The sequence below is a fragment of the Callospermophilus lateralis genome, chromosome 5, assembly GCF_048772815.1.
Source record: "Callospermophilus lateralis isolate mCalLat2 chromosome 5, mCalLat2.hap1, whole genome shotgun sequence".
Taxonomy (NCBI): domain Eukaryota; kingdom Metazoa; phylum Chordata; class Mammalia; order Rodentia; family Sciuridae; genus Callospermophilus; species Callospermophilus lateralis.
The window spans coordinates 105,087,553-105,108,579 of record NC_135309.1 but is presented as its reverse complement, the minus strand read 5'-3'; the positions used below and the strand labels follow the sequence as shown (position 1 = coordinate 105,108,579).

The following is a 21,027-nucleotide window of genomic DNA, read 5'->3' as shown; positions in this document are numbered from 1 at the left end:
AAGTGCATCAAGGTTTGATTGATAATATGGTATAAGTTGGCCAATGCTGCCAAGATTTTCTTCCCTTAAATTAATGGCCACCCAACCTGCCCTAATCATACAGCCCAAATTATATTCCCCTTCTTATTTCAATTTTCTTGAGGCATGGAAAATAGGAAAGATCAGTCATTTATCTTCTAATAGCTGGATAATAGATCTATCACAATAAAACATCTGCACAAACTCAAGGGTGTGTTTTTTTGCCCATAACACTGAGGCTTTTACCAACATTAAATCAATAACTTATAAAATGGTGTCTTACCCCTACAGCTTAGCTATAAACTACCAATCTATTCATTAAGTATAATTTTATAGCTAAAATTAGAGAAAAAAAACTCACATTATCAAAAACACACAAATAGCTCGATTTTTCAGTAGGCACTAACCTAATTTGTCTCCCTAAGAAATTGTTTCCATGAGAAATTTAAATGCTATCAAAAGGACTTGTTTAAAATTAATTTGAAAGGACAAGAAAATAAATGCCACCCTGCTTTTGAAGTATTCTAAATAAAAGATTGCCCACTTTTATGCTTTAATTGCTCAAAAACCACAGATTTTTACATTTTAAACAAAAAAGAAAGTTTTATGAATTTAAAAAATGAATTCATAAGTAAACATTAATTTGGAAAGGTAGAAAAGTACTTAGAACATGGTAATTAGAGAAGTAAGATGAAAATGACATAAGTCTTGGAATATACAAGAAAAATTATATAAATAAGCCAAATGTGGTTGTACACGCCTGTAAGCCCAGTGACCTGGGAGGCTGAGGCAGGAGGATGGTTAAGTTATGATGCCAGCCAGGCAACTTAGTGAGACCACCTGAAAATAAAAAATAAAAAGGGCCGGAGATGATCAGTATCAGAACATCCCTGGGTTCAATCCCCAACACCGAAAAAAAATTATATAAACAAAAATGATTAACAGTAATTAGAAACGACAGAATACAGATACAATGTTTCCTTTTAATTTCATTGACTACAGTTGTAAGGTTCCCTTTAGTGTCTTTACAAACATAAAAGACACCTTCAGACAACAGTTACCTAAATAACATTAAGTGTTCTTCCAGTTTTTCTAAACGCAGAGTGATCTATTTTTAGGAAAGAATTACTCATATGACAAATACTGATCTTTTTCCAGTAAAAGGGAAAAACTGTTGTATTATATTTTAATATGTTTATTGCTCAATCTTTCCTTAAAATGAAAATTATTTAAGAAAATCTTCCTCGGCCTAAGAGAAACAACAGAGGTATATCTCAAAATTAACAGAAAGTGAAGAAGTTTTTAATTCATTAACATCTTTCAAATTTATATTTACAAGAGTAACATCAATGTCATCGTCGTCGCCATCATCATCATCATCCCAAGAATTTCTTGCTGATAGAAAATTAATTCCTTCTCAAAATGTGGAAGTAAATTGGACTTGTTTCATTTGATTGGAAAATTTTTAAATTAAAAACAATGTGCAATTCTTTATTTTAAATATCAATTCTGACATTATATTTGTGAGGGAGAGAAGAAATGTATCTGTCTTCCTTCAATGAAGTATTATATAATGACCAGAAAAAAACAAGGCATAAATACCTGTTTAAATATCAGAATATTTTTAATCTTTCTGTAATGAATTATAATCACATGAAGGGAAAAAATATCAGAAAGCATTCTCAAAACATAATTTAAATACTAGGCTCACAGCCACAGCATGTAGGCCTGTGTGGGGAGGGAATAGGTAACCCTTAGAGGTGTGGGCCGCTGGAAATAAAAAGTCTGAGAAGTATTATTAAAAAATAAACACAAAAGACAAGAAATATATTTTTCAAAGTGGGGGCATTGGCAGGTGGAAGAGGCCTGATAGGTCTGATCCTAACAAAGGAAAAAGCCTGTGAATACTTTACTTATAGTGAAACACACCAAAGGAATTTATTGTGAGAGAGGGTTCTTCAATGTAAACCAGAATCAAGAAGCTATTGGGAATTGGCCTGGTTGGGGACATATCACTTGTGCAGTAATTCTTCCTTCTCCAGGCAGCTGGCACCACAAGGAGATTTGGGCATACTGGTATCTCTTTCACCCCAGGGCAGCAGGCATCTAAATCCAAAGCTATGGAACCCATAAATTCCACACTTAGGCATGGAATAGGCCCCATTAACATCGACCTACAAATGGGCATGTCTTTCTACACCTTAGCATGGAAAGATTCCCAGATGCAGCAGTTAAGCTGTCCAAGGCTATGGAATTCAAAGCAATAATTTATTTGCAGCTCCTGACATCAGGTAATGGTACCTAGGTAAACGTAAATCTACCAGTCTATATCTCCAAAAAATAAAAAGACCAAAATCTATGCCCTAAACATAACTCAAAACAGAGCACCTCCAAACTTCAAATAGCTCTCTAAGAGAGCCATTTTTATACTTGTATCATAAAACTTCAAAGATTTAGAAGCACAGAAAAAAAAAATTACTCAAAACAAAGCAGACAAGAGTTAGTGATGGCTACAAGAGTGCACTAAAATAAACAACAGGAAAAAAAAAAAAAACACTGTGAGGTTGAAAATACTAAAATGACTCCTGGTAGGTCAGAGTAGACTATAGGAAAGAGACTTAAGGGGAGAATAAGAAAACTCAGTGAGGCAAATGACCTGTCACGGAAAGCTTCAAGAAAAAAATAGAATTAAAAAAGAACTGGAGCAGTCAGTGGCACACACCTATAATCCTAGTTGCTCAGGAGGCTGAGGCAGGAGGATCACAAATTCAAGCAATTTAGCAAGACACTGTCTCAAAATAAAAAATAAAAAAGGGCTGGGGATGAGACTCAGTAGTCAAGCACCCCTAGGTTCAATCCCTGGTACCAAAAAAAAAAAAAAAAAAAAAAACCTGGGGCAGGTGGGGGTGGGAGGAGACCCCTCAGAAACCGTGAGATAACAGGAAAAAGAAGTAAGAAGGAAAGTTTAGACCACTTGAAGATACATCTCAAAATCATCTTACGACATATGCCTCCAACTACGTGCACCCTCCCCATCAAAAGTCATCTCACTGGCTTTTGAGATGGATTTCTGACAGAGAGGGTGCTCCTATACTCAAAATATTGCAAGTTACCACAAATATCAAATCACCAACCCTAGCCAAAGAAATGCCAAGACTCAAATAATAAGTACTAAAAGCAGAAAAGAAAAATCAAAACAATTCAACTGGTAAAAGTATCCGCACCCAAAATCAAGGATAAGCAAAAGGAAACTTTACTGTAACACTCCAACACAAATTAAATACCTCAAAGAAGCATTTCTAAAGACAGGAAAAACAAATATGAATCAAATCTTTAAAAGAGAATAGAAATTATCAAAAGAAATCAGGAAAAAAGGACATAGCATTTCATTTCAGTGACTAAAATCAGAAAGAAATTGAAGGGGAAAAAAATGATCAAACATGAGGTCTAAATTGCAAGATGTCCCTGGGGACAAAATCAATAAATGAAAAATTATTATGGGCACTAAAGAAAAAAAAGAACAACAAAAACAACAACCAGGAGAATGAAATGAGATAAAAAAGAAATAAAAAGATTTAGAGACAAAGTAGCTAAAATATAACATAAGCAAAGAAGATCTAAAACATGTAAAATTGGAATCCCTGAAGAATATAATAATTGAACACAATTAACATTTAAAATTATGTTCTTAAAAGAATAAATATTTTATCAGAATTAATATTTAAGTTCTGAGTCTACATTATGGAAGTGTTTATCTGGTACCAGGAAAAAAGTGACCCACATCAACTAACCCTAAAACACCTTACAAAATTATGTATTTCAAAGGTAAAAAGAAAATCTTCAGGGAGAGCATCTTTCTTAATATGGACACAGTCTAGGCATTTTCCTTAGATTAAAACAAGGAAAGGACACCCATCATATCCACTACTATCAGATGTTATACTGATAGAATCAGTCAACATAATTATAGAAGAGTCCTAGGAATTGAAAAATGAAATTAAAATTATCTGTATTTGCTGAAATGATGTATTCTATAGGGAAAAAATGAGAATAAATGAAAAAAAGTAACACAAACAATAAAATAACTCAGTAAAGAAGTAGGATATAAAATTACCATTAAGAAAATCAATAGCTTTTAAATATACAAACACAATAAGTTCAAAAATTCGATGACAAAACAATTTATCATAGCAACAAAGAAATAAAACTAAAGATAAAATAACTCTAAACCAATATTTAACTCTAGTTATTAACTCCCTTTTTACTACTCCCCATAGAGGTACATGCTAGTAACTGTGAAATAACAGCTCCTCTGAATTCTGGAACTAAGCACAAAAGTAAAAATACTGTGCATACTGGGAGCCATAATTCTTACTGTTGAAGGGGAAATTACAAATTTGGAAAGGGAAGAGGATAGAAGTAACTTTGTGCTATGGTACTAGAATTAGAGGCCTTGATATTTTATAATTATCAAGACAGAAGAAAAGATATGCATGTGTTTTAGTTTTTTTAAAAAAGGAACTATGTAACACTTTAGTAGAATGAGTGCCTCAAAATAAATAGGCCATCAAAGCACTCAAAACCTCTATGAACACTAAGTATGATACTATTGGAGCAAGGAAAAGAAAACATTAGGGATAATATCATTTATCAGTTACTATCACCAAGAATATGACAATTCAACAGCCATTCAAAAAATTCTGAACACATATTATGAATAAGTACTTAATATTTTCTCTTTCTACTATTTTAGAAATAAATGATCAGAAGCCAAAATAGACATTCTAAATTCACAGATTATATTCTTTACATTATATGTAAAGAATATAATCTGTGAATATAATCTGTGAGCCGTTTACTTTTAGTTGAATATTTTAATACTTTATGTCACAGAGTCAGGCCCCATGCTGAGGGTTTTATATAAAATACTCTTTCAACCAAAATAACCACCTTATAAATTATAAGAACTACAAATTTGAAACTAACACTCATAAGGCCTAGTACACAGCTATCAAATGGCAAAAAATCAGGCATGAATTTTCTAATTCAAAAAAACTGTTGTTTTTACTTGTGACAAGTCTATCCTATTTGGAAAAAACATGCATACATATAAGGAAATTTCACTCCCAGGCCATGCAACAAATTTCTTTTGGTGTACAATGAAGCAGAAATTATGGCAAACTGTACTGTCACAAGGGTTCGTTTCTTGTTTCAGTACTTAGCAAATGTCCTGCACATAAAAGACATTAAGTGTTTTTTTTTCAGTTATTAAAATTAAATAAACCACAATATCAGTAATATTGATTTAATATCTGGGTCACAGAAGCAGATGGCATATCTGTCATATAGAAGACAAAAAGAATTCAAATTTCTCTATCTTCATTTATTGACATAATCTATTGGGGCACGATTATCTTCTACATTATATCAACTCTGCATAGAAGAAATGCAATGAAGATTTCTGTTATACTTCAAAGTAAAAGAACTTTGCTGAATGGTCTAGGAATGAAACTCCAAGTATAACCTCCATGTATAACACAATATTATCAAAGATACACAGTGAAAAACTCACTAAAAGGTTTTGAATGTTCACTATAACATATTCACTTAACTCAAAAAGAAGCAGTATTTAAGTGACTGAATTAGACAATCTAATCAAAAAGTACATCCTGTAAGGCTGTATTAAAAGTCAGGAGGCAACTACATGCTGCCCATATGTACTGGGAAAAAGACAAACAGGTTAAATATAAAAGAATACAAATACATATAGTAACAACAGTGACTATAAGAAAGCTAGAATGGCTGTATAAGAGACTTTAAAACAAGTGTTCCTAGAAACAAAGAGAGACCTTTAATAATGAGAAAAGATAAAAGAGTTATAAATATACATATAATTATAAACAATTATATATACACACACACAAATATCAGAGCTCATAAATGTATGAGGCAAACAATGACAGAATTAAAGAGAGACTTCAATATAGCACTTGGAATAATGAACAGAACTAGTAGGCATAACAATTAACAAAGAAAGAAAAGACTTGAACAACAATATAAACAATTAGACCCAACATTTATGAAACAATCCACCCAAGAAAAGCAGAATACACATTCTTCTCAAACACTGAACATCTTCCAGGCTAAATCATAAAAAACAGCTACATGGGGTTAATAACTACAACAATAGATAGCTGTTCTAAACAGATACTACATGCTACCTCATGACGGCATCCTAAGATGAGCTGGCATCTTTATTCTCAATATGGAAGCCCCACTGCAGATGCTAGTAGCCCAACTCCTCCAGGGGGTCTGTTCACAGACCCCATAGGTCACCCCTATTCCTAGGTCTTGCTACCATGCCACTACACACACACACACACACACACACACAAAATGGGGCTGGAAAAAGGAGGACGAGGAGAAGCATACATTCCCAAAAGATCACTATTTTAATCAGTAAGATAATCTTTAGCAGCCAATACAACAGCTTTGTACAGTTGAAAATGTTTTAATATTTTTAAAATCACACTTATACTAAAACATCCTTTTAATTTTCAGTATCTCTTTAACACTTTTTTTTGTAATTGTAGATGGACAGCATACCTTTATTTTATTTGTTTATTTTTATGTAGTGCTAAGGATGGAATCCAGTGCCCCCAAGTGCTAGTTACATGCTCTGCCACTAGGTTAGAGCCCCCAGCCCTCTTTAATACTTGTTAATATTTTATTTTAAAACAATTATATTGTTTCCAGATGATTGAGCCTTTTAAAATCCTAACAAATCACTATGTAAAATGAAACTTCAACTTGAAAAGTAGTCAATAATTTAGCCACAGATGGAAGGTCCCCCCAACACACATCTTGTCCTTCTGCAGATTCTATGATAAAGAAACATGTAACAGGGCTGGGGATGTGGCTCAAGTGGTAGCGCGCTCGCCTGGCATGCGTGCGGCCTGGGTTCGATTCTCAGCACCACGTACAAACAAAGATGTTGTGTCCGCCGATAACTAAAAAATAAATATTAAAAAATTCTCTCTCTCTCTCTCCTCTCTCACTCTCTCTTTAAAAAAAAAAAAAAGAAAAGAAACATGTAACAAACTAAAATACTAGACACAATCCTTCCCAATACATGGAGATTTTTGTTCTTTAACTATTTTGTTGTTGTTGTTTATTTTGTTTTGAGTACAGGAGATTGAACTCAGGGGCACTTGACCACTGAGCCACATTCCCCAGCCCTATTTTGTATTTTATTTAGAGACAGGGTATTATTGAGTTGCTTAGCACCTCACTTTTGCTGAGGCTGGCATTGAACTCAAGATCCTGCTGCCTCAGACTTCCAAACTGCTGAGATTACAGGTGTGCACCACAGCACCCAGCTCTTTAACTATTTTTTAAATAGGCATGAACTACATTAATATTTATAGCATTTTGAAATCAATAAAAATAATTATATCAAATATAAAGTGGTACACAATACTATGTAAAGAAAGCACAATTTTACTTTAATGACATAATATTACTTACCGTGCTTTTATCTTTCAAAAGTTTTTCGATTACTTCAATTAACATTTCCTTTTGCTCTGGATCAAGACTAAAATATAAAAAGAAAAGTAACATTAATTTCTCTCTTTTAATTGTAGCTTTAAATGATCTTATCATTTCAAGGATGCTGAAAAAGTTTATAATAAGAGAAGATGAGCAAGAATTATTTTAAGACAAATACAAACAGGAACAAAATTAAAGTGAGATAATTTTCTCATAAATGTGTCATAATCTTTCCCTCTAAATTTGTTTCTATTAACTAAATCAGATGACGTGCCATTAAGAAAGTATTTAAAAAACAAATTCACTTCTCTAAAATGTTTTTAAAACTTCAAGAAAGTAACTCCAAGTATATAAACAACAATTCATTTTTTGACTACGGGGGAAAATAACAAGAGAGCCTATATTTTCGGGTACTTAACTGCCAAAACAAATACAGATGATTTCCAAATAAGAATTATGCATCATCCAAGTTTACTAAAATGAATATATGTACTATAAGAACTCACCAGTTAAAACCAAGAGAAAATAAGATGCAGTGATAAGATTAACACACTTGATATAGGAAATGAATAGGCAGTGCCAAGGCAGGGAGAGTAGATAGCTGAGGCTGGAGAATAAACCACAGTGTGATGATAGACATGCTTTTAAACCATTATAATTTAATAAGCTTATATCTTATTCTACAAGTTTATGAAGAGAAAACAAAAAGAAGCATGATAAAACTGACAATTAATCTAAGTCTATGAGTTAGTACTCTTTATAAATATCACATTTATTATTAAGCATTTTAATTACCTGAACATTCAAACCTTTCAATTCTTTCAAATTCCAGCTATTTTTTCCAAGTTAAATCTTCCTTTTCCATTTTAGTTACATCTTTATTTTCTGGTACACTTATAATACAAAGGCCCCTGTCCCATCAAAACCATTGTTAAAGGAGATTTATAAATCATGTTCTAACATCTCAATTACAGATGGCTTTTAATTATTTGACATATGGTTGGTTTTCTTCCTCAAATATGTGAATTGTATCCATAAGTACCATGTCCTCTACTGATTTCATAGATCCAATGCACACAGCACAATACTCTAAACACAACACCAGAAACAAATGATCTCAAAAACCTTGCAGAATAAATGATATCAGAAATAATACCCAACTGTGTGTATATAATTTTATTTAGAGTATATGTTTTCCCAGATATTGAGACACTGTATATTTTACCAAATATCATAAACTATGGTATGGTACTATATTTGAAAATCACTACATTTTTAATAAAGTTATTAAAATAAAAAATAATAAAACAGCTCTGGAAAAGAATCAGACTTCAAAAATTAAATAGCAGGAACAAAGATGTAAGGAAAAAAAATAAAGTGAATTGTAAGAATAATAAGAAAGATTCTACTCTATAATGGATAAAATCAAGATTTTCCTAATAATACATGCATACACACATGGACTATATAAATGAGAATTCAAATACTAATTATTTTCAAGTTACAAAATCTAGAATTATCACAAGTACAAAGTTGCATGAGGTCCCGAAATAAAATTAAAGATAGGTCAAAAATGTTTACAGGTGAAAAAAACATAGCCAGTAAATTTGTTTGCTATGAGGACAGGCCAGTCATAAGAGTGAATAAAATGAGCCTTTGGGGTCTATAACAATCCACTTAATATTACAGATCTCTGTTATTAACAAAGCACCTACCTGTACAGTTTCTGTATTGCATGGGCTGCATTCTTCCTAACATATGGTGATAAGTCAGCAGAAGCTTCCTTAATAGCAAGCATCATGATAGGAACAATAATAGGCACTCTAATACTTGACAGAACTCTTAAAGCGCTTGCACGGATTAGTTGGTTTGGGTCCTGAAAATAGTGCCAAAAGTATTTATCAAAATTTGAAAGTTTACAATTTTCCAAAGACATCTTTATGACATAGTTAACACACACTTACAGGGTGTAATAAATGTGACAATCATAAAAAAGCCACTTATTTAAAAATGTACAACCAGTATATGGAAATGGGTAAAAAAAAAGAAGAAAACATTTATTTTTCTGAACACTGTTTTAAAGAAAAGAAAGTTATAATTGTACTTGATATCACTAAATGTGCTGGGGTTTTAACATTTCAGAAGAAAATGCTATACAACATAAATTTTATCTTTAAAAATGTCTTATTTCCCCTATTTACATACTTTCACAACTACTTGGTATAGTAATAAACAGCTCTTTGATTTATGAAAATGATTATATTGAACCCAAACATGCAGAAGCTAGAACATACATGGCCAGGTTCCACTTTCTTATATATTTTATAAGGGTACTGAATAAGCACTTCTGGGAGGCCTTTTAACTCTTTCAACACACTACTGGGCTATTTAGTGGATTATTACTTAGCTTCTTTAAATGACACACCTTCAACTGTAAAAAACCTTATAGCTATTGCCTGCTCACTCCATCATTTACCTTCAGAGCTCGCTGAAAAGTGCTTATGGACAAGAGTGCCAGATCCTGCTGCTCTTCAGCATATCGGACCAGGTACACATACACCAACTTCTTGATCTGTTTAAAAAAAAAAAAAATTACTCCTAGCCAGAAGAGTGAAAAATATAAAACTCAATATTTTCTATACTAAAATCCATTCTTAATTTTCTTCAAGTAAATAACTGAACCTGGTCACTGCTTGGTTGTAAAATAAAGATAATATTTTGTGACATAATGAATGGTGACAGAAAAAGCTTGTGAAGTAAGCCTTTTAATAATACAATCCAGAACAGCAACATCTTATCAAGGTGTCCCTTCCTCTCAAAGGAAATTTTAAATCCCTGAACAAAATTCATATAAGAATGTTCAAATATTAACTGACCTGCAAAAATATTTCAAAGTCAAAGATAAAAGTAAGAGAAAAAACTTGGCCTCTGTCTACTATCTAGTATGGGAGTTTATTTTTTCATTTATCAAAATAAAGGTGCTGAAGCCCCAAGTCTTTTTATAGCAAGAATCACTTCCAATATACATGATATTTTTGGTTCAGTAAGAATAATAAGTGAATAATACCAATAACTTAATGAAATAAAAATCCCAAATAGTCTAGACATATGTTCTGGAAATATTTTTAAAGACATTTTTTAATCACTAAGTTTCTAACAAAATTATCAACAGAAAAAATAAATTTAAAAAATTAAGTTAAAAATCCACCAACATTGCTAATAATAATTTCCTTCTCAAATATCCTCAGATCCCACTTCCTGATTACCTTTCTTATGCATCAACATAGTACATACATAAAAGTCTATGGAATATTCAAAGAACATAAGAAATGGGGAGGAAAAATTGGAACTAGCTGGAAAGGAGAAATGGTGTTGTACTTAGTTATAGCTCATATCATCTTAACCAATCTGAACTACTTTAAAGAAACTGCCACGTCCTTCTTCTTTCATACTCCAATTTATTCTCCCCCAACCCCTCTCTCAGTGCTGGGGATTGAGCCTTGAAAACTGTATGTACTAAGTGCACACTCTACCACTGAGTAGACCCCCAGCCCCAATTTCTCTTGACAAAGCATAGTCTTCAGTTCCTTCACCAAGCTGTTTGTTCCTCCTTAAACTCACATCAATTTCTTTCAGTGTGGAACTCTGAACTACAAATGAGTTAAGCAGAACAAAATACCTAAATAAGACCTTGTTCCAGATGAGATGTTTCCAGCGATTAGCTCATTTTTGATTAAAACTATTCACCTTATCCAAATATACAGCTGACTTAAATCAAACTGTATTTGAGTAACTATTCTTGTGGGATTTATTTTTTAATTTCTCTCAAGTGAAGGGCAAATTTTATATTTATCTATAGAAGTTTTCAGCATCTGAGATTTAACTCTTCATGGCACCTTAAGATCATTTCAGGTCTTAATTTAATAATCCAACCTTTTTTACCACTCTTCACAATTTCATAAGCCCAAGTAAAAACTTACTAAGTATACTATCTACATCCTCATAATTATAATATAAAAATACTAAACACAACCATTTTAAATTGATATTAAACCATTCATCTATATCACATAGGCAAGGTTATAAATGACAATGACAAAAAACTTATTTCCAATTATTCTTCAGTGTTAAATAGCTCCACAAACTCTTCAGCCCTTAATCCAGTATTCAATACAACGTATAATACACCCCAAACTTTCATTATAGTCAAACAGAAAGTTCCAAATATAATTTGTACTTTTGGTCTTAACACTTCACTCAAGTTATTCCTTGAGTTATCCCCTCACCCAAATTCCACTTACTAAAAGAGCAAATTTAAATAAAATGACAATATATGAACAATAAATTACAGTGTACCCATGTAACAGTCACCATACAGAATAAAGTTAACCTGTATTTGACAATGTAAAATGTAAAACAATATGCATTGTATAATCTCGTTTTTGTACTTAAAAAAAGATGCATACACACTATATACTATCCAATCTAAAATACACTATTTTTATAAGATGTGCTATTACTTTGTGGACCACAAAGAAAGGAAAAACAACAACAACAAAAACTCTGACCATTATAAGTCTTCATGAGTTGTTAAGATAAATCTCATTGCCAAAACTTCAAATTAGAAAATGCTTCAGAAAGGACATAATATGGTAATAATAGCAAATATAGATAATGCTAACTGTTCTAAATGTTTCATTTTATATTCCAGTTATTTATTTTACAGGTGAGGAAACTAAAGCACAGAAATGTTAAGTAACTTGACCAAGATATCACACCTGTTAAAGAGCCAGGATTCAAACCAAGTAAGCAAAAAAGCCAAGACACCTGTAGAGTAAAAGGTTAACAGCGACTGTCTTTGAGTGATGGTATTAACCAGTGACTTTTACTCTTTACATTTTTCCATGTTATTTAATTTTTACAAGAAATATTAATTAATCTGATGTTCAGAAAAAACAGTAAGGACATTTTCATTTTAGGAATGAATCTCATCTTTCTAGATGTCCTCCAACACAAAACAATAGCACTTTCTTAGATTTTTTTTTTTTCCAAGGGGGAGGGTGGTACTAGGGATTGAATCCCAGGGCACTTAACCACTGAGCCACATCCGCAGCCTTTTTTATTTTTTATTTTGAGATAAGGTCCAGCTATATTATCTAGAGCCTCACTAAATTGCTGAGGCTGGCTTTGAACTTGTGATCTTCCTACCTCAGCATCCTTAGCTGCTGGAATTACCAGTATGCGTCACCAAACCTGTCTCTGATTTTAACAATATTTTACACTCCTTCCTTTAAACTGATAGTAATTTCCCACATTCCTAGGAAAAGGCAGCTTTTTCTGCAGCCTTGGCAATGTATATAGCCACCATAACCATTTTTAACCTGTTCAAGAGATCAACAAAAAGTCACCTGAATAATGAAGCTTTTTCAAATCAATCCACCTATAACAGTATAAAACACTGCTCCTTTAAATGACCATAAATGATCTTACACAGGAATATAAAAAATAGTCTTCAAAATTAAGTAATATTGGTGAAAACAATGAGAAGCAAATGATCCAAACTGTATCTAATGTTTTAGATTAGAGGAAGTAAAAATAAAAATTTCAAAGTTCTTAGGACCGTAATTGTAGAAGCATTTCTCTAATTGAGGATGGATAACTTTATCTCCAACTAGATTTTAAATAGCTCAATAATTTGGGTGGGGGGGATAGCAAATTTGAAACATCAAATTAACATATAAGATATATTTAATTTCTCAGCTCCACAGGGATAAACGTGCAGTTATTTAGTACAGCAAGCTCTCCTTACTCAACCATTCATCACTAGGACCCATCACATTGACAGGCATATAGTAATCGCTCAGCTGAATTTTACCCCAGATCAATGGTAGACTTAAAAAAAATTAGACTTTGCCATTAGATGGCTTCATCTAGGATCTAACTTCTTCTCAATGGTTATAAGACACTGAATGGCAATGTTTCCAAGGCTGTCAACATACTACATGGAAACCATAGATATTAGGAAGATTGCTCCCAAGGTCTTTAATGTGTTTGTTTTCATTGTTGTTGTTGCTTGTTTTTAATAATCATTTAAAATATTCTTTCTTCTTACCAATTATATCCAGATTTCACTCTACAATTCTCTGGAAAATTTTAAAGAAGAATGACACAATCCCCTTGTGAGTTATTTCTCAAAAACACCTTTATTTATCAACTATACAGCCAGCTTTAAAATGGTGTTATGAACTCCAGAATATATCTACAAGTTTATAAAGGCACCACTGAAACATTCAGAACCACAGCTGAGTTAGCAGGCACTGCCATAATTATTCACTATTGGAGAAGGATTTCTGTGACTGTTATGGCAAAAAGCATAACAATATTAAATCACAGAAGGTTGCAAAACACTAAATTTGTGCTAGTTCTGTTATAAGAATCAATCAATATTGACCACAAGAGGCCTGTGCACTCACTGGCTGCAGGTGTGCAGAGAAAGCCTACTTTCCCTGAAACCATTCTGTGACCAGAAATGGGAGTAGTTAAAGCTCCGTGACTACACCATTCTCTGATCAGTTACTTTCATTCAATGTTACAACACTCTTTGCTGTAAAGCTAATCATAGCAGAGCCCCAGTAGTCTGGAAGAACAAAGGCAGATCTGTTTAATTAGATTATCAATACCAGTACATCAAACTTCATGAGTTATTGACTAAACCTTTGATTATTTTTGTACTATAACCACTGATTGCTTACTAGGTTGTTTTTGGTATCATTTGACATCTAATGGCAGATGACGTATACTACAGCTCACCTGTGCATGGAAAGCAGCATGTACTTGTAAAAATGAAATTTTGAATTGATAGCAAGAATACATTAATCAATTCTCTGAATACAAATTTAAGAAGCTCCTGTCAGTTTTTATACAATATGAGAAAATCAGGCATGTTTGAAAAAAATAACAAGGTATTTAAGAAACAAAAGAAATCCAAAACAAATAGGCCAATAACTATATTTATATTGGCATTTTTGTTAGAAAACTAATAGGGAGGACTGGGATTGAGACTCAGTGGTAGAGTACTTGCCTAGCATATGTGAAGCATTGAGTTCAATTTTCAGTGCCACACAAAATAAAAAATAAAGGCCCATCAACAACTAAAAAATAAAATAATAGGGAGCACACCAAAATCTGATTTTAAAGGAAAAAATGAACAAAGAGAAAAATCGTACTACTTGATGAGTATAAACAGCTTTGAATGAATAATAATTAGTACTGAATGTTCTAGTTCAGAAGGAACTATTGATTTACCACTATTTCCCACAGACTTGATAACTTCTATCTATATCTAAAACATAGTAAGTATACTAATAGCCAAATGTCTTCCAAAGAATAGCTAATACCAAATGTTTATAAGGGGTCAAAGACACTTAGAAAAGAAAATAACCACCAAATAGGAAGGATGGCTCTGAAAGGGGTTCTGAAGCCAGCCTACCTAGCTTTGGAAACTGCCACATACTTGTTGTGTGACCCTGATCAGGACATTAACCCTCTTCTACCTTATCTTCATATGTACAATATAGACAGTAACAGAACCAAGCTTCACAGGGTTATTTGTGAGGATAAAATGAGTTCATCTACGTAAGTTATTAAGGACATAGCACAGACAGCATTTTTTTGGACATGTTAGCAACCATTATTACTGCTGTGACTGTTCCAAATAACATTAAGTCCAGTCTCACCTATTCCTCATGATTTTCCTAAGTTAAATCTTGTTGTTTCCAGATATTTGTACTTTCTTATATCAGAAGACATAATACTAGTATACATATCAAATTAGAAGCTCAGATAGCATGACCATAAGACATCAAAGAGAAAGAGCTACATGAATCCCCCTTTCACGACTTTCCACTTGAACTAAGTGAATAATAGGTGAAACACAAGTAGACAAACCAATGGACAAACCAGTCTTTGTATATTTGTACAAATAATATGATTTAAATTGAACATCTGTTTTCTTTATGGAAGTGTAGAATTTGGGCACAAACCAGGCTGATAATGCTTACACGAACAGATCCAAATAAAAATTGGACAGTAAGTCTCTAATGAAGTTTCCTAGTAGGTAATACATCACATATTTTGTCACAATATGCTGGAGACATTAAGCATGTACTGGGTAATTCCACTAGGAAAGGACTCTTGGAAACTTACAACTGGTTTCTTGCAGATTTTGCCCCATGTACTTGTTTGTTTGTATTCCTGAGTCTACTGTGTTTTTACCTTAATAAATCATAGCCATGAGTATGACTATATTCTGAGTCTAGTGAATCCTCCTAGTGAACCACCCAATCTGTGGTTGATCTTGGGAAACCCCAAAGACAGGGATCATAAGCCTAAATATAATAGTTAAAATGGCTGAACCTCAGAACAAAACATGAAAAATCTTTATGATATTAGGCTAGGCAAAGATTTCTTAAATAGATCACAAAAAGCCTGCAATATAATTGAAAAAAATACAGATAAAATGGATTTTATCCAAATCAAATATCTGTTCTTTCAAAGACATTAAGAAAACCAAAAAGAAGGCAGGAGAGAATAAGAATAATAAATAATCATCTACATAGCAAAAGGGTTATGTAAGAATTTATAAAGAACTTTCAAACTTTAATAAGACTAAAAAATGTGAAGCAGGCTAAAGATGTGAAAAAAAAAATTAAAGAAAATATGACTGACCAATAAGGTAATGAAAAAATGTCCAACATCACTAAATGTTAGGAAAAAGCAATTAAAACCACAATGAAATACCACTACACACCCACCAAAATGGCTACAGTTAAAAAGTCTAATAAGGGCTGGGGTTGTGGCTCAGTGGTATAGCACTTGCCTAGGACATGTGAGGCACTGGATTTGATCCTCAGCACCATATATAAATAAACAAAAATAGAGGTATTGTGTCCACCTACAATTTAAAAAAAAAAGTCTAATAAGATCAAATGTTAGTGAAGATATGAACCAACTAAAACTCACATACATTAGTGATAAAAATGCAAATGGCACAGCCACTTTATAAAACTATATGGCACTATTTTTGAAAAATACATACACTTCCCAGCCAATGCAACAATTCTATTCTATGATATTTACTCAAGAAAAATTGAAACAAATGCCCATACATAATAGTTTTATTCAATCCAAACATCCTCAAACAGGTAATTTTTAAAATTATAGAGTATTTATATTATAACAATAAAATGTGAATACATGAAACAATACAGATGGATCTCAGTGTCCTAAGTAAAATAAAAAAAAAATGTCAAACCCAAGAGATTCCATACTGTATAATTCAATTACTAAGAAACTTTAAAAATGTCAAAACTGTAGTGAAAGCAGATCAGTAGTTGCAAAGGAGACACCATATAAAAGTTTTAACTTTAAAGTAGATCACAGTCCTAATATAAAGCTAAAAATAACTCTTAGAACTAATAAGTGACACATTTTAAATTTTATGGGAGAAAAATCTCTAAAGCTTTAAATGGAGCAAATTCTATCAATTATCCAGACCATTTTTATACACAGATAGTTATAACTTTAATATAACAGGTAGTTATAACTTTAATGCTAGATTGCATCAGTACAGTCTATGAAAAAATAGTATTTTACAGGGTGGAACACACAAATTCAATAAATCCAAATAATATGTACTGAGTGCTTGGTACATGTCATGAGTAGTAAGAGAATCTTGGGAAATATTCCTGGGCTTAGTCCTAGAAATGTCAAAAAGCTCCAATCATTTAGGTTGAGAATTCTTGATTAGGAGTAGGGGGGGAAAATTAAGTCCCTAGAGCAAAATGTAAACTAAACAGACCTCTAGGAATTAGTGAAAATACAGCAAGTTATAGTCATTCACTCAGGTGAATCAAGCTCAATTTTATTTTTCACATTTGCCACCAAAAAGTCAAAGCTACGTTATATCTACTTTTTATCCTATTTTACCTAAATTTAATATTATAGACACTTTAAATGTACAAAAATCCAGTGACATTTAAATATACTTGTGACATTTCAAAGTAACTGAAAAGCATATGGTCCCTATATAACAAAAGGAATCATGAAAATCATGGATCAAAAGAGTACCTCAATATTTTTACTGGCCACATTCTTCACAACAGCAGGGAACAGTTCAGATGCATTTTTCCCTTTTGCAATCATCTGAAGAATAAAAGAAGAATATGAGGGCAAAAATTCCTTTTAAGAATAAACAATATTTGTGCAATAATATAAATTCACAAATATATTAGATACATTATGGAAGAAATACAGAGTAATTTAAGACAAATATGAAAATATATACAATATTTTTCTCTGGCTAATTGTGTTATAAATACTTCTTAAAATATTCATGAAGTTCTTTATATTTCCAGTTCTTGCATTGAAGAGTCATGCATCTGCAGTGAGAGTAAAATGTAAAGTTTAGTTTGAATCCGTGGCTTTCTTATCATAGGTTTCTCTACTTCTCCAACCATCACCTTTTCAAGTTCTCTTCATCAAATCCTCTTCCTTTGCCCACTGAAGTCCTATGTACCACCATCTTTTCCAATCTCTGAAATTCCCTAGACTTCTCATGACTCTTACCTCTCTATATGAGGATCCTTCCCCGAAACTAGCACAAATTCTGAGCTCAAGTTCTATATCTCTAACTAGACATGATTAGATGTGTCTCATCCCAAAGTTCCTATGCCTAAAACCAATCTCATTTTTCAAGATAACATGACATTCCATGGCAGAATTTCCTTTTTCCACCAATTCTCCCAGATGACAGAAACCACAGAATTATCCTGGTCTCTTCTCACAACTACACAGTAACTAGGTCCTATTGTTATTTCTTATTACACTCATATTAAAACCTTTCCACTGCCACTATCCTAGAACAGAATGAGATCACCTAATAGAGGAGTTTTCAATAGTCCCCCATTAATCCATAATGTACATCATTCTTAATATTCTATGCTGGGGGCTAGGGGTATAGCTCAGTGGTAGAGAACATGCCTAGTATATAGGAGGCCCTCAACTGGATCCTCAGCACTACCAAAGGAAAAAAAAATTACTTTCCACATGTCAGCCCTCCCTCAAAGACTACAAAAGCTCCTGACTGCCTAGAGTCAAATTATTTCACTCAATATACAAATGCCCTCACAATTTGCACTAACATCCCTTCCTAAGCTCCTTGACCTAATGTTCTGTATCAGTGCTATTACCTAAGTAAACTGATCTTATTGTCAGAACACTAGCTATGATTTTACTCATCTCACATTTTCAACCAATTCATTTTACTTTTCTAAGTCCTACCCTTCTATCTAAAGTATCAAATATACTCCATGCCCCTTGCTAAAGCCATTTCCTTAACAACTTATGTAAGGTCCAATCCTAATTTCCTCTAGACAATTTTAACCTATAATTTCCATTTAGAATTAACTATGTGCTAGCTTACATTTATATTTATTTTAGTTTTATATCTACGTGTACTCCTATTTCCTTCTCTCATTCTCGAAACTTACCTTTTACGACTTTAAAAAGCCCAGACTTTACTAAACCCAAAATAAAGTCCAAACTATAGAAAGGAATTCTTTATGAATTACACACCATATCTAACAAATTGCCTTAAAAAGAAGGAATTAGCTTTATTAATTTATGACAAGTGTTTTATAAATACTATATATAAACATACATATATAATCCCATTAAGGATTATAATCCCATTAAGAATTTATCAAGAGACTTTTTTAAAATGATAGCTTCGTAATACTCTTTTTATATTGTTTCCTTATTTGTGATATTCTTTTCACCTGAGTATTTTGTGAACCTACTAAGCATTGCAGAAGGTTCACAAAATAACTTCAGGAAAAACATCTTTATATGATTTGTATACCTCTCTCAATTTCTTTTTCTGTAAAATAAGAAGAGTGAAGGATTAAATGCTCTCTGGAGTTCTTTCCTTTCAGTCTTTCAATGATAACCTCATCAGAAATTTTGTCCAACTTTATTCTGTAGAATGCTATTCAAAAATATGTTAATATATAGAGGGAGGACCCTATCATTAAATACAAATATTTGCTGAGGGTATACAGTATACCAGGAACTATGCTAGGTCTTGGAGACACAATCACGAATACAAAGTCCTTGCCCATGTGGCCCTTACCTTCTTCTAGCAGGAGTGAAGGTCAATAAACAAGTAGATATAAAACATGAGATGGAAATATTGCATATTCAAATATACATGGAAGACAAATATTGGATACTTCAACACATTTAGGAGTAGAAAGACATCAGAGGCACTATAAGAGAAATGGGAAGAGCTAAGGTGGGAGTAGAAGCTGTTCTTTTCTACAGATTGATCAGAAAAGGTTCTCTTTTCAGCAGAAACCTGAGGGAAGAGAGGAAGGGAACCATGGGACCAGCTAGGCAAACAGTAGTTTTATCATGACATGTTCCCGGAGCAGGAGGCCTGGGTAGCCAGACTGGAGTAAGTGAGGAGAAGAATAGCAGGAGAAAAAGTCAGAGAAATGCATACCACCATAAAAGAAGGTAGCTTGGAGGACATGTGAAATGGGAAAACACTGGAGAATTCTGAAGAGGATAGTTGTCACTGGATACCTTACAAGGTCTTTCCAGCTGTAGTGTGAAATACAGAATAGGAGATGTGGAAGCACAGAAAACAATTAGCAGGCCACTGAAATTACCAAGGAAAAAGATGCTGACAGACTGTGAGAAGGGGATAGATTTTGGACTTATTCAGAAGTGGATTATATATGGGATTTTTTAAAAAAGACAAGAATTAAGAAGGACTACATATGAATTACCAGAAGAATGAAACTGTCATTAACTATGATGCAAAAGACTAAGGGACGAAGCAAGAGTTTTGGAAAAGAGAGAAACCAAGAGGTTTCACACACTTTGAGAAACATATGAGCATGGAAACCATGGGAGAATACAGGAAAGCACCTGGCTGATGAAATGCATTGGGAAAGAGGTCAAATCACTGAGGGAGGACAGATAGAGAAAAGGAATAAGGGACAAGATGTGATATAATCCTAAAGATGAAAGTTGTAGAGAAAAAGAGAAACCAGTTAAGAAGATTCCTTGAAATGGAGCAGACCTTCTCAATGCTATTCCTGTCTTTTCAGATAGTATTTCCTCCATCTCTTCTCCCTTTTAGTTTAGGTAAAATCCTGTTCTTGGTTCTCTCTTCCCCAGAACAGAGAGCATAAGAACTTTGTGCAGAAAGGAAGGTTCATGAGTAGAAAGCACAGGGAAATATGTCTTTCTTTCTTTCTTTCTTTCTTTTTTTTTTGTTGTATTTAGTTGAAGTTTCTGATGCCTGAAAAAGCTGCAATGCAAAAGGTGCGAGTTAGATTCAGCTAACTGAGCAGAAGCTGAAATAACACAAATCATTTGTAGCTCTAAGCTCTA

General features: G+C 32.9%; 1 protein-coding gene across 2 annotated transcripts in view; it reads right to left on the bottom strand.

The window, feature by feature from the left end:
* Ap3b1 (adaptor related protein complex 3 subunit beta 1) overlaps positions 1–21,027 on the bottom strand; it is a 230,536-nt gene that overhangs the window by 168,013 nt on the left and 41,496 nt on the right. For both annotated transcript variants that reach the window (XM_076857095.1, XM_076857096.1), the window contains exons 3-6: positions 17,695–17,769; positions 10,043–10,138; positions 9,282–9,442; positions 7,546–7,612 (exon numbers count right to left, since the gene is read on the bottom strand). In XM_076857095.1, the coding sequence (XP_076713210.1) occupies positions 7,546–7,612; positions 9,282–9,442; positions 10,043–10,138; positions 17,695–17,769 (399 nt within the window). The remainder of the gene's footprint in view (positions 1–7,545; positions 7,613–9,281; positions 9,443–10,042; positions 10,139–17,694; positions 17,770–21,027) is intronic.